Genomic DNA, 16974 nt, shown 5'->3' on the forward strand with positions numbered 1-16974 from the left:
TAAGTGAAAAAAAATTTAGAAGTTCAAATTGTTTTGATTGAATCTTTTTTTTTTTTTTTTTGAAGTGCAAAAAGTTTTGAAGTTCAATTTTTTTTGATTGAATCATTTTGAAACAAACGCTCCGCAGTGGGCGGGTGCTTCTCTATTGGTCAGACATGTTTGATTGACAAGTGTCTACACCAACGACATCTTTCTGACAATGAAGTCATGTTCGCGCGCCACTCGCCAGCAAGCAGCTTTTTGCCAGCAAGTGGAGGGAGCAGCCGTGAAGTTGTCGGTAAGTAGATAAAACAGGTTTAAAATAATGGGTGTCATGTTATTAGCCTAGTCTGTTGATATTTACATTAAATTGTAAGCTTACTAACTTAGTTCACGTTTTGTGATGGTGTTAGGTTAGATATCTAAATCTATTCAGACAGGATAGCAAAGTGCGCGAACGGCTAGTTGATAACGTTCGCCGATGCGCTCGGTGAGTCCATCTCTATATGATTTCGCATCTACCACGGGGTTTTTTCTGTTTTTTAGTGTTACAATGTGTTCATTAACAGTGCAATCCATGCCGTTGTTTACATCCGAGTGCCTCCATAATGGCCGCTCATCCGGGTTACCACCGAGAATGTGACGTCGCTGCGTCCCCGTGTCGCTGAAGTGGCAAATATTGCGCGTGCATGTTGCTAACTCGCAACCATAAAAGCTCGCAACAGCTGCGCTTTCACTACAGGTTAACTACGGAAACTGTGGTAGCTCAAACAAGTCGATCTACTCTTTTTGAGCTAGTGTGCAGTGTGCACTGACTGCACTCATTAGACAAACTGATATCAGTTTATGGATGGATGGATGGATAGAATTAATGCACACACATAGACAAAGAAATAAATAACAGATTGTTTAACTTGATGTATGATTGTGTATTTATTGTCATTTTCAGCAATAGACAGCTAAATACTAAACATGGAACAGATTATTCAATTACTGAAAATAATCATGACCACAACTGCGTACATCACATGGTTTGAGGGTGCTGGGTGCAAGATTGACTATAAACCAAAATTACAAATAATTGGAACACTCATTTGATCAAGGCTCACACATAGATCTGTAGCTTCAGGAAAATGCTTCTTTAGTTGAAAGTCCTTCTGACAACAACTAATCTTGTTTGTATTCATTTATTTAGTTTTCTAATATCATATAGCATTGTCCTGTGTCAACCAATCACAAGTCTTGCCTTATTCTGTGTTCTCTTCTTTCCTCTATAGCATAGTCTTTTTGTTTTCACGATTACCTTGGCTGACACACACGTCAAGTCATGTAAGTTAACTGATTTTCATTCTATCAGGATTCTTTTTGGCCACTCAGCCATATACATGAATTTTAAAAAAGCTGCGTTAAAATATTGCTTCTCTTGTTCTGCTAATTTTAATTTGCAGGCATCCAATGGCACAACAGCTGCTACTGAGGTTAAAAGATAGATTGATTTCTGTCATCAATAGAGTACCTATTGATTTTGAGTACCTCCTATTTGTCTCCACCCAAGAGTTGCAGTTTATTCAAGCTGGCACACAATACATGGATATTCCTGCAGAGTTGGTGGATGGTCTGCAAGAGTTGATTTCAGTGCTCAGGTCACATCTGTCACAGAATACAGTTCCTCCTCTATTTAGTGATGTAGCCACCGTTTGTTGGAGTGGGAATGTAGGACGGCCAGAACTTCAAATGAGTTGTGACACACTACAGACATTGCTGGATACCTCTTTACCCCTAGTTCATTTAGCAGAAATGCATGGCATTTCAAGGTCAACTCTTTACAGAAGAATGAAGGACCATAACATTTCAGTGAGGGCATGCTATTCTTTAATTTCTGATGACGAATTAGACCAGAAAGTCAGAGCCATTAAGGGAAGGATGCCGCATGCGGGCTACAGAATGGTCAAAGGAAATCTCCAAGCAATGGGCCTTCGTCTTCAATGGAAAAGAGTGAGGCTGTCTTTGCAACGTGTAGATGGTGCTGGTATCATTTCCAGGATGATTCAGCTTCGTTGCATTGCTCGACGACGGTACTCTGTTCCTGCTCCCCTGTCTCTCGTCCACATTGATACAAATCATAAATTGATAAGGTAAATGAACGTCTTATCTGGCAGAACTTATTTTACATTTGTATGATGTTGCTTGTTGACCAATGCACTGTGTTGTATGATGTGGGAGTTCTACATAAGCCTGTAATAAACAATGAATAATATATTTTTTTCAAATCCATTTTTTTAAAGGTATAACATTGTCGTCTTTGGAGGTGTAGATGGATTCTCCAGGAAGGTAAATGTTTTCTATTCATTCACAAGGTATTTACCCTCATTAATAAGTTCACAACATACATGGTACGCATCTACCTCTTTCATAGATTTTGTATCTGGACACAGCAGCAAACAACAAAGCATCAACTGCTTTTGGATTCTTCATGGAGAGTGTTCAGAGAAATGGATGGCCCTCAAGGTATATATTTAATTGCAGGAGAAATAAAAAAATGAGGTGCTGCTGATTATGAAGTTATGTCATATATGGGGGGAAAAGCATTTGCTTTTCTTGCAGAGTGAGAGCTGATCAAGGGGTGGAAAATGTCGACATTGCCAGGTGTATGTTTACTGTCCGAGGAACAGGCCGTGGAAGCTTTATAGCAGGCAAAAGTGTCCATAACCAGAGGTAACAAAATGAACTTGTCAACATCTACTTTTTTGATAATCCTACTCATTCTGGTGGAGTAAGCAATACTCTGCTTTTGTGCAACAAAAGACCATTTTTTTATAGCAGCTGCTTTGACAGAGCTGAAGGTAAACTATTATTTTATTAATAAGACTGACAAGAAGCATTAATGACATTATGTTTGTGTTGTTTTGTTGGTCAATTATGTCAGTCTGACCGGATGTGGGTTTATCCTCTGTCAAGATGGCTTCTTTCCAACATGCTCCATGGCATGCTGGTTATAGTTGGCAGTCACAGCTTATATTGGACAGTGTACACACCTTGGCACTGATTGTAGTTTGCTGTCTCCTATACTCTCCACTCCGGATTGAAATGTCCTGGTGTGAACTACGGCTGCCACTTCTGATTATTTTGATAATCGACTAGTCATCAGTTATTCTGGTGAGTAGTCGATTAATGAGATCAGATATAAATTGAAGCATATTCACAGCACCACTCAAAAGTGTGGACACTTACTCATTGAATCAGATGGAAAAATGATTATTCTCGTATGTGTGTGTTTTTATATAAGTGTCAGCATACAATTCAATAAAGCTGACCAGACAGAAAGGCAGACAAGGCAGCAGAATGTACAGAGGCAATCTTGTGAGGAAAAACAAAGCTTAAAAACAATAAACAAGTAGTCAATTATTAAAATAATTGCCAACTATTTTGATAGTCAACATAATGACGATTAATTTACTAATCAAGGCAGACCTGGTGTGAACTAACAAACGCACACCGGCTTAAAAGTGGATGCATCACTTAAAAACCATGAATTCCATTTGCTTATGAAAAGACAACACCATTGTCTCTTTTTCTAACCATGGTCTGTCGGCCTCTTTTCAGAGTGGAACGCTTATGGAGAGATGTTTGGAGTTGTGTAACATCAAACTACTACAATGCACTACACAGCTTAGAGGAAGACGGCTTCATTGACCTGTCTAATGAGATCCACCTTTTCTGTGTGCAATATGTGTTCATACCTCGTCTGCGGTCAGATCTACAGCATTTCATAGACAGTTGGAACAACCATCCGATCAGCACAGAGGCAAACCTTACACCTCAACAGATGTGGACCATTGGAATGCTTCAAGCACCTGTGCCTGAGCCAAACTATGCAGAGGTGGGCATGCAATAATTGATTGGCATGACAGTTTTTTCCTCAATAACTTTGTCATCATTAATTTGTTTGTTGGCTTGTGCAGCTTCAGCACATTGAACATCAGGAGGAGGTATCTGAAGACACTGACCATGGGGTTGTTGTTCCTGATACTCCATCCCCCCTGTCTGCAGAGAATCTTGCTCTGCTGCAACATGAAGTGAATCCTAACTCTGACTCCTTATCCTTTGGCCGGGACATATATCTGCGTGCTCTTCATTTTGCAATGAGTGAGTGATGCTCCACACTTTTAGGTGCTTCATGATTATAGCAAACATGTTTTGAAAAAAAATTATAATAATAATACATGGCAAATTATTTCAACCGATAAATCGATTTATTGCATAATAAATTAAAATGAACGTAACAATTTTTCTGGCCTCAATATATTTCCATGTGCTTGCGTGTATTTGTTTTACTCGTCTCTCACCTCCAAAGATGGTGGATGACAAGAGGGTTCACTCTGTGCACCGGTCTCACAGGGTTCCTGCAGATCCATAGAAACTCTTAAAAGGCATTGAATTCTTCAATATAAAACTAAGGCCTTGATTGATATTAAAATGTCTTAACTCAGTCTTTCAAAGGTCTTAAAATTGTTAACATATCATAAATAGGGTTTTATTTTCTAATCCATCTCAAATATTAAAATAATTAAAGTAATTTTTTAGAATAATTTACTGAACGGCTTGCTGTAACGTCTTGTGCTATCCCGATTGCAGAAACCCTAGTGTTTCTGGCCAGAAAACCTTGCAACTTTCCATGTCTCCGACCCGGTGGCAATCTCACGGCTCTGTTCTTGTTCTCGCAGAAAAACAAACAGCTTTATGGCAGCCCAATGTAAGTCCATTGGCATTATTAACAGTGTTACCAAGTTTGCTTTTTATAAGCGATGGCTGGCTTGTTTTTTATTAAGTCACTTATAAATGTAAGTGCTTGTTTTAGACCTTAAAGTCTCTTATTTGGGCAACAAACTAGCCACTAGCAGGGTTCTCACCAGGATTTTTTTCCTGTGTAACTGTTGACAGCTGGCGGGGATGCGAGTGTTGGTGCGTCGGGAGGATGGTGCGTGCGCTAGTGTGTTGATCCGTTCTATGGATGTATTCCCAAATTAACTGAACTGTCATGTCTTTTACAAGTGATTTCACATATTAAAGCAATGTTATAATAGATAGTGGGTTCTGCAAGAATTCACCTTGGTTAATTGGCTAGATGCCTGCAAAAAAGTGAAAAAATGACTAACTACCTGAAATGTGCACAGCTTCTAAAAAGTTTCAAGCCAACTCAGAAGTGGTTCCACATCTAGTAGGAAACTCTATGGTGTACAGACATGCTGTAGATAGTTTCATGCTTCAGTCATAAAATGCAAAGTGCCTTATATGTGAGCTTATCTGCCACGCTCTTACTTTTTACAAATTACTTGAAATACATTTGAAACATTTTTCTCAAAGCATTCTAAAAAAACTAACCCAACCTTTGTATGTTGATGCTCACAGCCCATGTGTAAATGGACAGAGACTACTCAGACACCACTCAGCTTTGAATGAAGGTAACTAACACATGGTTTCTCATATACACCTTAAAATGTTAAACTACAGGCAGTTAAGTATTTTCTGTCAAAGTCCAAAATTTAACATATGTGTTCTGCTTGACAGCCATAACACGCCTGGGGCTTCCTGATGGATAACTACGTCACCTTACTGATTACCCCCTGGGGCTTGCTCTTTGTCCATAACTCCACCATTGTCTGGTCCCTGCCTTCCTGTTAACACTTCCTTTACTCACTGAGTGAGGTCTTAAAGTAAAGGCAGTAAAATACAATGTTGTAACATGGCATGACCCTGTATAGTAAATTTGAAAATACAACTATATATGAAATGTTATCGCTTGTGTGCATTGCTGTTTTATAAGTGAACTTTTGAAATGTGAAGATATTGGTTGTTCATATTATTTTTAAATGGTAATTTTTGTTCTACAATAAATAAGTGCAAGGATCTTTAAATCCTAAAATGATAACTAGTGTTGATCTTTCATTTCTATATTGTGATGTTCCCCCAAGCCAAGATGTATTTGTTATAAATATGAAAGATAATAGAGGACTGTGTGGAATGTGTGCTGTGGAGCTCTCCAAGCTACTGTTTCTGTTGCTGCTAGCTGTCCATGTGACAAAAAAAACTAATTATGATTAAATGCTAATTAGAACATTTAAAAAAAAACAATCTCTGGGACCGGGTTGTTTTTCAGAAAAACCTGCATTGACAATAAAATATTTTATAATAAATTACCATATAAATATGTAATTATATAGCAGGGGTGGGGTGAATAAAAGGTGACAGCACAACTATTAGGTTATGCCGAACATTCATTTTAAAGATTTTTTTCTTTAAGTAGGGATAGCAATTTGTAGGTCAATACATAAACATTACTGTCCGTCTCCACAAAGCTTTTCAAAGTTCAGAATAAAAATAATTTCTCGCAGAACAGACCTGCTGTCAGTTATACATGGAATTGCGTCCAAACTGGATTACAAAGTCTTACTGCTGAGTTTGGGCCTAAGAAAAGTGATGACATGATCAGTTTTTTGAATACATTATGTATGGTTAGCTTCAAAGTAAAGATGTTTTGTATAGTTGTAAAACAAACAAGCATAATTAATATATTATGAATGAAACATCAATATCCAATTGTAGAGCGGCGTGTTATGACATGATTTGCCAAAGACTAATAATAGAAGAGAGTTCACTCGTCTGTGTGTTGTTGATTCGGCGGAAAGCCGCACTGAATGTGTACAAACTTTGTACACATTCAGTGCGGCTTTCCGCCGAATCAACACATAGACGAGTGAACTCTCTTCTATTATTAGTCTTTGGCAAATCATAATAACTGTACTACAAAGTGTTTTCAAGTACATTTTCATTCAAAGTGAATGATCTGAGGGCAAAACGGCCACTTTTTCTAAGGGGTCGCAGCACCACAGTCAGCACTCCTATTTACCACGGCGTTGCACGAAGGGAAAATTTGATTAACAAAGTGTTTGCTGAGTAAAGCTTTGAATGTCATATTTGTGGGGAGTGTTGGCCTAGTGGTTAGAGCAGCGCGCTTGCACCCTGAGAAGGATGCAAGTACCCGGTTTGATCCAAACTGCCTGCACTCTGGCTCCCTAAGCAAGACCCTTAAACCCAGATTGCTCCCCAGGTGTCGCACAGTGGCAGCCCACTGCTCCCTGAGGGGATGGGTTAAGATGCAGAAGTGAATTTCTCCATTGTGAGATCAACATGTTCATTGTCTTTTATATATTCACACGTCTCTAAACACTAAAAAAAAAAAAAAAAAAAAACAGAATCAGAGGCATCAGCCCCTCATATACTGAAGAGAACTTACTCTTTAATTCAACATTATTTCACTGTTGGGGCAAAATACAGAATAATAATGACTTAACAGTAGAACCTGAATCGCCCGGCTGCCATATAGGAACATTTGAATATTCTAATCAATTAAGTTTGGGACCTGCTTGAGTGTAAAAACCCTGTATGAATACCAATGTTTAAAACAGATTTTCATATGACAATAAAATACATTATCATCATAGGATCAAATTCTAATAATAATAATAATTAACAATTATTATAGTAACAAACGACTATAACTTCAACACAATTTGTAACACCTCTGACACTTTCTGGAGCGGTCAACACTTAATAGCAAATGCCATACCCATCCTTATCTGGGAAACAAGCAGAAATGCCAAAAAAGGAAATGTTTTTCAATTTTGCTTTGTATAAATTTGAGACTAGTGTATAACACTCATGAGACAAAACAGCTTTTGAGCATGTTGCCAATTGAAATGATCCTGTCATGTTAAATTTTTCTTCAGAGGAGGAGGGGGTGTCAATGCTGGTATACCATTAATTGTACAGTATATCTCAGAACCTTTCTATATGCAAGACCATGTTAGCAAATATTATGAAAAAAAAAATACTTGGTTGCAAGAAAATAACAGAACACCCAGCAGACAACATGAGACATTTTGCAGTAGTGTTGATTACTAATAGTTTAAGAGGATCAGGGTCGAACTAAAATTAACTAACTTAACACATCAGCTTTAGTAAAACAAAAGTTAAACCCTATCAAACCTGGAACCATATCGAATTGCAATTTCAAGGTTGGAGTTAAATGCTTCGCTGTCTTTCAGATGGACTGTGGGAAATGTTATTGTGGTGCTGCATGCACTCACAACAGGGTAGCACACTGTGTGCTTTGGCATGCGTTCAAGACAACTGTGATCAAAAAGAACTTTAATTTTAAAATTCTGCCTTTCTGAAACCAGCAGGTGTCTGTGAGCCTGCCCCGTCAGCCATTGCATCACTCGAGGAACAGAGAGAGGTGATCCATTGTCTTCTTCCTCAGGCTGACTGGCATCCCCATCTTTAGATATACATAGTCAAATGCAAGAAAATTGTGAAAAAATTCAAAATTCACTTCATTTTTCATTCAAAACAACTGAGCTGCATCAATGTTATCCATCAGAGAAATTACCAAAAGCGAGGGGAGCTGCACTGGTAGAAGCACATACCTATATGATAGTGACACTCCCAGTTAGGGATGTTAACCGATGACCGTTTGACCGATGGTTGACCGTATCAACGTTAACCGATCAAAGTTGTCAGTAGTCGGTAAAAAAACAAACAAAAAAAAACATTTGACGCGAGGTCACAGCGTTTGGGTTCGCGTGCTCATAATATTTGCGAAAACACTCGAGGTTAGAACGAGGGCAGACGACAGGATGAAGCGTGCAAAGAAAATAGTGTGTAGGACCATTTCACCTAAAAGAATGACACAGATATAAGTTGCTGGGCTTAGATTTGGAAATACATTACATTTACATTTCAGTGGTAACAGATAGAGTGATCAATGATCATCATCTTTCTTTATTATTGTTAGCACTAACGTTAACGTTACCTCAAACTAAAGCGGCGTCTCCTCGGAGCTGTCATTTTCTTAACTGAGCCACGGCAATGTTTCAAATGAGCTTCTAACGCCTTTATTTTCAACGCGATCACATTGTACCCAAACCATTTCGAAACTAAAAAGGAGCCTCCGATTACATACAAGCGCCTTGGCGCCGCGTTTGTGGGGGGTCGCGCACACCGGAGTGACCGGATGAGAAGCGCTGCGCCGCGCCACGTAGGACAACAGGTATCCCACACCGGACGCGCACTTTCTCATCAGTATATGGCCAGCAATGTTGTTTTGTTTAATGACATGAAATGAAGATAATGTCTGTTCTATGTTATGATTGTAATGTCAATTAAATACAATCGTTGCTGAGTCTGCAGTCTGAAAACTTTACCTCAGAGCATCCGTTAACTGCATGAATTGAGAATCTCAGCTGAAAATCCAATAACATCAGCGATTGTCATTCAAGCAGCTGATTTCTGTAAATGAATGCAAAACTACATGTATATTGCAGCATAGGGCGCAGTCAGGATACATTAGCAACGATTTGAGACAAAAATAATTTAAATTTTATATAAAACTATGTAAATGGCGATCTGTGGCGCAGCAGGATTTTGAACACGGTCCTGAGCCGTTGCTGGGCGCCGCGGACAGATGCCGAATCTCGTTCGGTGTGTGTACACTTCTAGAGAATAATGTGTTAAAGATGTGGCGCTGAGCTTCTCGTCCGGTGTGCGACCCCCTGGACTCGTGTTTCGCGCTGTATTGGGATTTTAAAAAGTGACGGCGCTGGGGCTGTGTGTATGTGTGTGTGCGCATATTTTAAACCAATCGGTTAACCGGTTTTAACCGGCTAATGAGGCTCGGTGGTCGGTCAAGAACATTTTTAGTTTTCGCCATCCCTACTCCCAGTATGTGTTTTACTTGCACTTGACCTTAAAGGGTTGGTTCTGTTTTTTTGACATGAAGTTGTATGATTTCATATCACGAGGCGCTGCCGCCTGTCAGCTGTTGCACTTTTTTTTGTGGGTCAAGCCAATGTAACATGTCTGACTACGAAACCACTGATGATGAAATTCCTTTTTTGACGTACATTTGTGGCACTGATCAAAGGGATTTAGTATTTCAAAAAATAAGCAGGATCTCGACTGATCTTGACAAAAACCAAAACGTTTTTGAAACCCCACCAGTACGAGACTGAGCCCAAGACAGAGACATCACATTCCGAGGGAGAGGCCGGCAAAAAACTGCCTGGAGACCTCCATCCATGCTGGACACTAGCTGGGAGCTATTTTTTAACAATGAAAATTAGACAAATCTAAGCTAACAGGACAAAGTTGGGGCCAGGTCACTGTTGATGCACTAATGCTGCTGGTGAGGAAGTCATACAGATTTATGTCAAAAAAATTCAACCTATCCTTTCAAATCAGCTGCTGCAGACAGAGTACCTCTGCTATTTACATGTAAAAATATACTGCCAATACATACCCTCCAGGGCGAGAAGGAAATCTTGAAAGAACTCCAGTATCTGTGCCTCTGTCTTGTGTTTTAGCGATCCAGTATCACTCATCACTGGAGCCAGGCTGGAGATGATGTAATGTGAATCAACCTGAAACAATAAAGTACATTGGGCTGGTTCATTTGGATTGCATCTTATAAGTAAAGACAGACAAAAGCATATCCAAAACAAAATATATTTAGCACAGAAACCAGTATGAGATGTGCTATTTAAATTGGAATCTAATCCTAAAATGTCACAAGTCGTTAGCTATCATTTGTCGTTAGATCACGAGTAAAATAGTGGGGTGATGAAATAATGAACCACTTTAAACTCAACAGTAGAGTTATCATAGGTCAGAAGGCCAATAAAAATCTAAAAAAAAAAGCCCACTCCATTAATTGTCAAAGGAGGGGGACAAGGCAACACAGAAAGCCAGCTCAAAGCGAGGGGTGTGAGACCTACAGGTTTTGGACTTTCATGTTTCTATTCTGCCCTACGACAGACTGGCGACCTGTCCAGGGTGTACCCCGCCTCTCGCCCAGTGAATGCTGGAGATAGGCAACAGCGACCCCCGCTACTCCATTGCACTTTGTGCTTTAACTTTGCTATTTAAATAAAGTTCCCTTACCTTAGGCTCGTGAGCAAGACATAGTCTGAAAAGCATTCATGTGGCATACGTCTTTGCTTTATGAGCACCCGTCTTGTGTATTTTACCTTGTCATCATCCCCAATCACAAAAAGATCCCGACATTCCTTGGGTTTCCTTTGCATAACTGACAGCAGTTGGTAGAGTTCAAGGCCTTCTCGCAGTTGTTGAAGCATTGGTGTACGCTTCGTGGTGGCATGTAGCAAAACAGCTCTAACAAAAACAAGATAGACATTGGACATTGAGTGCTTATTTTACAGCAGAATATTTTGAAAACATTACTGACTCCCAGTGTTTGGCTTCAAAAGTTTGTACGCAATGTTTAAGCACAGATTTGTGTGTAGCACGATTTGTGAATGAGGCCCAGTGACCTTAACTCTTCATCTGTAGACCCAAGCTTGTTCGCTACACCTTGGTAAAAATCCATGATACATTTGGTGAGCTATGGAAAAACAATGCATATACCTTACAATACTGTCTTGATGCTCCAATGTGATGGGGCCAGTGTATCCACAGTTGAGGATTTCCTCTGTGTACTGTGTCACATCAGTTGCATTTTCAATCTAAAAGCATATTTTACAAACATAATTTAAAAAATATATATTTTTCACACAACACTTTCATAATAGAAAGGATATGTGCTTGAGACTTAAACACACCTTTTCGATTAATGTGGACAACTCTGCATCATACACGTTTTCTTTTGTGATGTCCTTCAGTGTCCCAGTCACCAAATACTGGTAACACCACTCTTGAAGAAAGCGTGGAGGCGGCCCACCTTGGCCTAGGCTCACTGCAAATACTTCCCCAGCAACTCTGTACATAAGAGGGGGAAATAAAAATGTAATGTTATGCCAAAATTATGAATCGACCTACTTTTTTCATTCTGGCCATTCCCATCAATATGTTTCCAAGAGAAAGGTTTTTGTTGAAAATGCTGCCATGTGAGTATAATATTCCTCAAGTAACAGTTTGCCATCCAGGCCAACATCCTCTGTTTACCCCATGTAGTGAAGACTGAGGGAATATATTTTAAATATGAAAGCGGATATTTAAGCTAATTGTGATTAAATTATCAAGACATCTCAAAGATCACATTGCTCAGACTAAAACCACCTTGTGAGATTACATGGACCTTAACCTTTAAATTCAAAAATCTTAGTTCAGAGTCCAACAGGAGCTTCTGGCCACATTTAATGAAATTCTGTCAAGCTGTTTGTCCTGAGATATCAAGTTACCAAGAATAGAATATACTACAAAAGTTTTGCTTGTGTTGTAGGAACTCTCAGTTTACATCACTTTGGATCCCAGTGAGTAGTTGGACACACAATAGTATACATAGTACACCATTATAGTATACACCATTGTGTAAACACATGTAAATAAGTAATACCGTTAATATGAGAAAATAAATAAAAGTGACAAACTTGAAATAGTTTTTGTCCAGGTCAGTGATTGAGTATTTTGGGATCTTCCCCTTCTCCCCTCCTTCAAAGAGTCGCATCTCTATCCCAGCAACCATCTCTGTGGACATAAACCAGAGAACAACCTCAGTCACTGGGTTTTCATTGTTGATTTCCAAGTATTACACCCTTGTAAGTGGCTTACTACTTACCAGACAGGAACTCCTTTCTTAATGCCCCGGTGTCGATGCCAGCTTCTCCTATGAAGGTGATTTTTAATTCGTTTACTGGGCCTCCAGTCTTCTGCCGCTGCCAAAGCTTTAGACCTCTCTCTAGCATGTTGTCCCTCGAGACACAAATGTTGAAGGTCTTCCCCCTCTCAACTTTTGAGTCAACCCAACGCAGAACATCTTCTTCACTGTTAAAATAAATTTTTGCATCTTAAAAATCTAAATATATTTTGGCAGATAAATCAAACTTTCAAGATCCCTTTTTTTTTGTACCATGAGATGTCATCTATTGGATTTTGTGTTGGCTCTTGCAGATCATGGGGACTTTCAGGTCCATCATCTGGGCTCCTTACAGGACTATAACTAATGAAAGTTACAATGAATTCCAACTTATCACAGCCAATCAAAATATTTGATGTTATTAAGTGACTTGACTTACCTTTCTCCACAGATACTAGCGTGGAACTCAATGTTATGGATTGGGTAGTATTTGTTACATATCGGGCATATTATCTTATTTGGCTAAATAGGAAGATGTACAGACATAATTAGTTCACGTTTTGATAGCAAACCCCCTCATCATAAATGGTAAATGCTCATTTATGGTTTCACTCAAAATCAGGAGTAATAAAAATATAAAACATTATCGCAATAAACATTATTCTGTCCTACAAAGAACCACACCTTGTTTGAAGATGGCACTACATTCACAGGAATGGGAGAATCAAGCTCCTCATCTTCTTGCTGAAAATGCAGCCATACAATGTGTCAGATAACCTGATTGGCAGTTGTCAGTCATTTATTATTCAATACAAATCAAGAGTTGCCAATTTGCAACATAAACTTTTTTAAGCCAGGTTTTCTTATAGATATGGGTATCAGGCAATCATATTTGATCTATGTATTTCTAATATTTAAATTCATCTTTCAAATAAATTTTTAAAATTTATTATGACTAAATTCATTTTATCATCATGATTTATTGTATGCCAATAACAGATACAGATGATAACAATTGGAGAAAAAATAAACACCACATGGATTTTGGGATAGTTTTGATTCACTTCTGGATTAATGACACAATTTTTCAGGAATATTCAGGGATAGTTTTGAAAACAGTTCGTTTGGAGGCATGGTGGCAACATCCATCTTTAACTTGCATTAAGTGGAAAAATCTGACAAGACAGGCATCTCACCTCTGAATCACAAAGAGTTGTCTGAGATGTCCCTTCACAATCACCTTGCACATGCAGGGCTAGCATTTGCAAAGGCATGACCATTTTGCACTGTGTGCATGTCGCCTTTGGCATGAGACTGAACTCTGGAGCATTCATTGGCAGTGGTGTCATATCAATCTTTTCTTGGAGAGGAGCAATATATAACATAAATTTCCCTCCTGCAGAGGCGCTTCTGAGAACAGAGCCAGTGTATCCCTCTGACTCTAAGGCGACAGCGGTCATTCTCCTCCTTCCATGCCCACCTGCAAATTCAAGTTTTAAGGGGATTAAAAGTAGTGCCTGCATACAAGGTATATCAACATCAGTGTGCTGAGCTAGCCAGAGTAAATTGACTAATTCATGGCATACTTGTATGTGAAAAATGTTGACATGAGGAAAAGTATTATCACCTTAATGATTATGAAATTGTGGACAAAATCCATTCAAATAGCATTATGTTAAAAGGTAGAATCCGGAGTTTTCCCCCTGAAAATAAGCGCTTGAGTCAGTCTGCAACTCCCTGACTGTGATTCGTCTTTTCTTTTTGTTTTGGTGTGTTTGGGACATTTCTGCGTGGAGATTTGTTTATTTGCCAATGTCAGAGCTAAAGGTGTAGCGATCTTTGGGCATAAACTCATTGATTGGAGCAGACACCAGATTCACTATAATTCCTCCACCCCAACCCCCCCAAAAAAAGGCAGACGCAGCAAATAAAAGGAAGTAGGCTTACCTTACTTTGCGTCGATAAAGAAAAAAAAAAAAAATAGGCAGCAAAAAGGGGTGTGGATAGTGCTTGCTCGAAAACCAGGGTCACATTAGCCAAAGGGGAGGGACACTCAGTTTAAATAGTATTTATTTAACCTTTATGTATACAAGTAAGTCCCATTGAGACACAGTCTCTTTTTCAAGGGAACCTGTTTAACTCTTTTGATGGTAGGCGGAAGCTGGAGTACCTGGAGAGAACCCGGGCATTCACGGAGAGAACATGAAAACTCCACACCAAAAGGCCACTGTTCAAACCCTCTTCCAAGCCGAGGCTCAAACCAGCGACCTTCTTGCTGTGAGGCCCCAGTGCTAACCACCAAACCACCAAGTAATATTAAACTGTTTACAAACAGAAACGGAAAAACTACAGATTCTACATTTAATCTAATGTATTGTTTAACATACCAGCTGCTTTATATAGAAGCCATCCTCCTTCAAGACTTGTCATTTTCAGGTAGGTGCTCTCCAGTAAATTGGACAACTACACCAATAAAGACAAAGCACTATATAAGTTCAGTCCATTTACCATTGACAACATTTAAAGGGTTAGTTCACCCAAAAATGAAAATTAAGTCATTAATTAATCACCCCCATGCTGTATCAACCCCGTAAGACCTTCGTTCATCTTCGGAACACAAATGAAGATATTTTTGATTAAATTTGAGAGCTGTAGCACTACCACATAGGCTTTTGACTTTGAAGAGATTTCCACGACGCATAAGCGAGAACTGAACTGAAGTAGTTGAAGGAGATCGCAATTCTCGCGCATGCGTCGTGGAAATCTCTTCCAAGTCTCGTGCAGGCCAACAAGGAAGAAAAGTAATAGTCGAATAAAGTCGTTATTTTTGTTTGTTTTTTAGCACAAAAAGTATTCTCGTCGCTTGATAAACTTATAGTTGAGCCACTGTAGTCACATGGAATATTTAAACATTTTCATCATTGACTTTCTGGGCTGTCAAGATGCAGTCCCTTAAAAGTCTATGTGGTAGTGCTACAGCTCTCAAATTTAATCAAAAATATCTTCATTTGTGTTCCGAAGATGAACGAAGGTCTTACGGGGTTGGTACAGCATGGGGGTGAGTAATTAATGACTTAATTTTCATTTTTGGGTGAACTAACCCTTTAATGTATGTATATCTGTAAAAATAGATCTTGGAGAAGGCAATGATTAAGGAGGTAGGGGGAGATAAAGAAAGATGCTTCTCCTCACCTCTTCATGGCTTAAATCTTTACTGATCAAGAGAGTCCTCTTTCCCAGCCCTGCCTGTAATAGCTCCAGTTCATCTTGTGTTGTCGGTGTTGTTTCTGCTGTGTCACTCAGTAAGAAAAAGGCCATGTCAAATCCTTTCCATGCTTTTTGTTTCTTGTTGTTTATGTGTTTTTCCACAGCTTTTCTTTTGAAAAATCCAGGGAATGATCTACAAAAAGTCAAAAAATGTGAAAGCCTTGTTTGTAAAATAGGTCTGTAATATTTTACTAAATGAGGTCACAGTAAAAATAAATAAATATGCATTGGATGGCTATCTATGTGGAATAATCTCTCACAAATCCCCTACGACCCACATGGCTGACATCAAAAATAAATGCAATATTGGTGGCTGGCTACACTACCTGGACATCTCATTTTGTACTGTTACAGGAGGAGATATGCCCTGACTCTCCTGCCTGGGTTTTTCTATTGTGCGATTGAGCACCGACAGAAAAGTCTGCGCAGCAGCAGTGGCCGCCTGCTGGTCATACTGGAATGAGAGATTAGATCCTAAATTAATCACTGTTACCAAATATAACACCATCAATCACTTTAGATGAAGCAGATAAGAGTATACAAAGACTAATAATTATTTATTCCTTTATTTAAAAAAGAAAAGATTAAAAAGTGTGAATCCAGTCAATAGCAAGGGGAGTGTAACCTGAGTATGTGATAATCGCCTGGCCATGAAGACAAGCACAAGAGATGATGTATAACAGTGTTTTCTAAATGGGAGGGAGGAAAAATGACTGTGTTGAAAATGGTTATGTCCTACAGTACAATACACCAGACATCCATATAAAGAGCAGTGTTTAAATCGGAGGTCCTCTTAAGCAACCATGAATAAAATCAACTCATCCATTCTTACCTTTACTAAGCCCGTTCCAAAACGTATAAGTGGACTTCTTTGCCTGAAAAAAAATAATTTGATCATAAAAAACAAGTCCATCTGCATCCTGGCAAGGTGTTGCAATTAAATATAGGTAGCTAGCTATCATTATGCTTAACGGTTAACTAAACAACACTACTGAGGAGTTATAACTGAGAGTGCAGCAATACCTGCATTGATAAGTAGGCTATCACATTTATAAATGAATGTGTCATGGATACAGAGC

General features: G+C 39.0%; 2 protein-coding genes across 2 annotated transcripts; one reads left to right on the forward strand and one right to left on the reverse strand.

The window, feature by feature from the left end:
• The first annotated feature begins 2267 nt into the window (after nt 1–2267).
• LOC130078280 (uncharacterized) lies at nt 2268–5655 on the forward strand. The gene is made up of 7 exons (XM_056243816.1): nt 2268–2310; nt 2396–2487; nt 2584–2694; nt 3583–3859; nt 3942–4125; nt 5389–5441; nt 5548–5655. The coding sequence occupies exons 2-6, from the start codon at nt 2453–2455 to the stop codon at nt 5397–5399; spliced, it is 618 nt and encodes a 205-aa protein (XP_056099791.1). The 5' UTR covers nt 2268–2310; nt 2396–2452; the 3' UTR covers nt 5400–5441; nt 5548–5655.
• A 1601-nt stretch (nt 5656–7256) lies between these two features.
• LOC130078282 (uncharacterized) lies at nt 7257–11923 on the reverse strand. Its single transcript, XM_056243817.1, has 5 exons — nt 11655–11923; nt 11461–11558; nt 11064–11208; nt 10337–10457; nt 7257–8317 (listed from the first exon to the last, which is right to left on the reverse strand). Exons 1-5 carry the CDS (start codon nt 11817–11819, stop codon nt 8010–8012), a joined length of 837 nt encoding a protein of 278 aa, XP_056099792.1. The 5' UTR covers nt 11820–11923; the 3' UTR covers nt 7257–8009.
• Between the last annotated feature and the right edge of the window lie 5051 nt (nt 11924–16974).

This window comes from Rhinichthys klamathensis, unplaced genomic scaffold (genome assembly GCF_029890125.1).
Source record: "Rhinichthys klamathensis goyatoka isolate OS25496 unplaced genomic scaffold, OSU_Roscu_1.1 h1tg000849l_1, whole genome shotgun sequence".
In the NCBI taxonomy this organism is placed as follows: domain Eukaryota; kingdom Metazoa; phylum Chordata; class Actinopteri; order Cypriniformes; family Leuciscidae; genus Rhinichthys; species Rhinichthys klamathensis.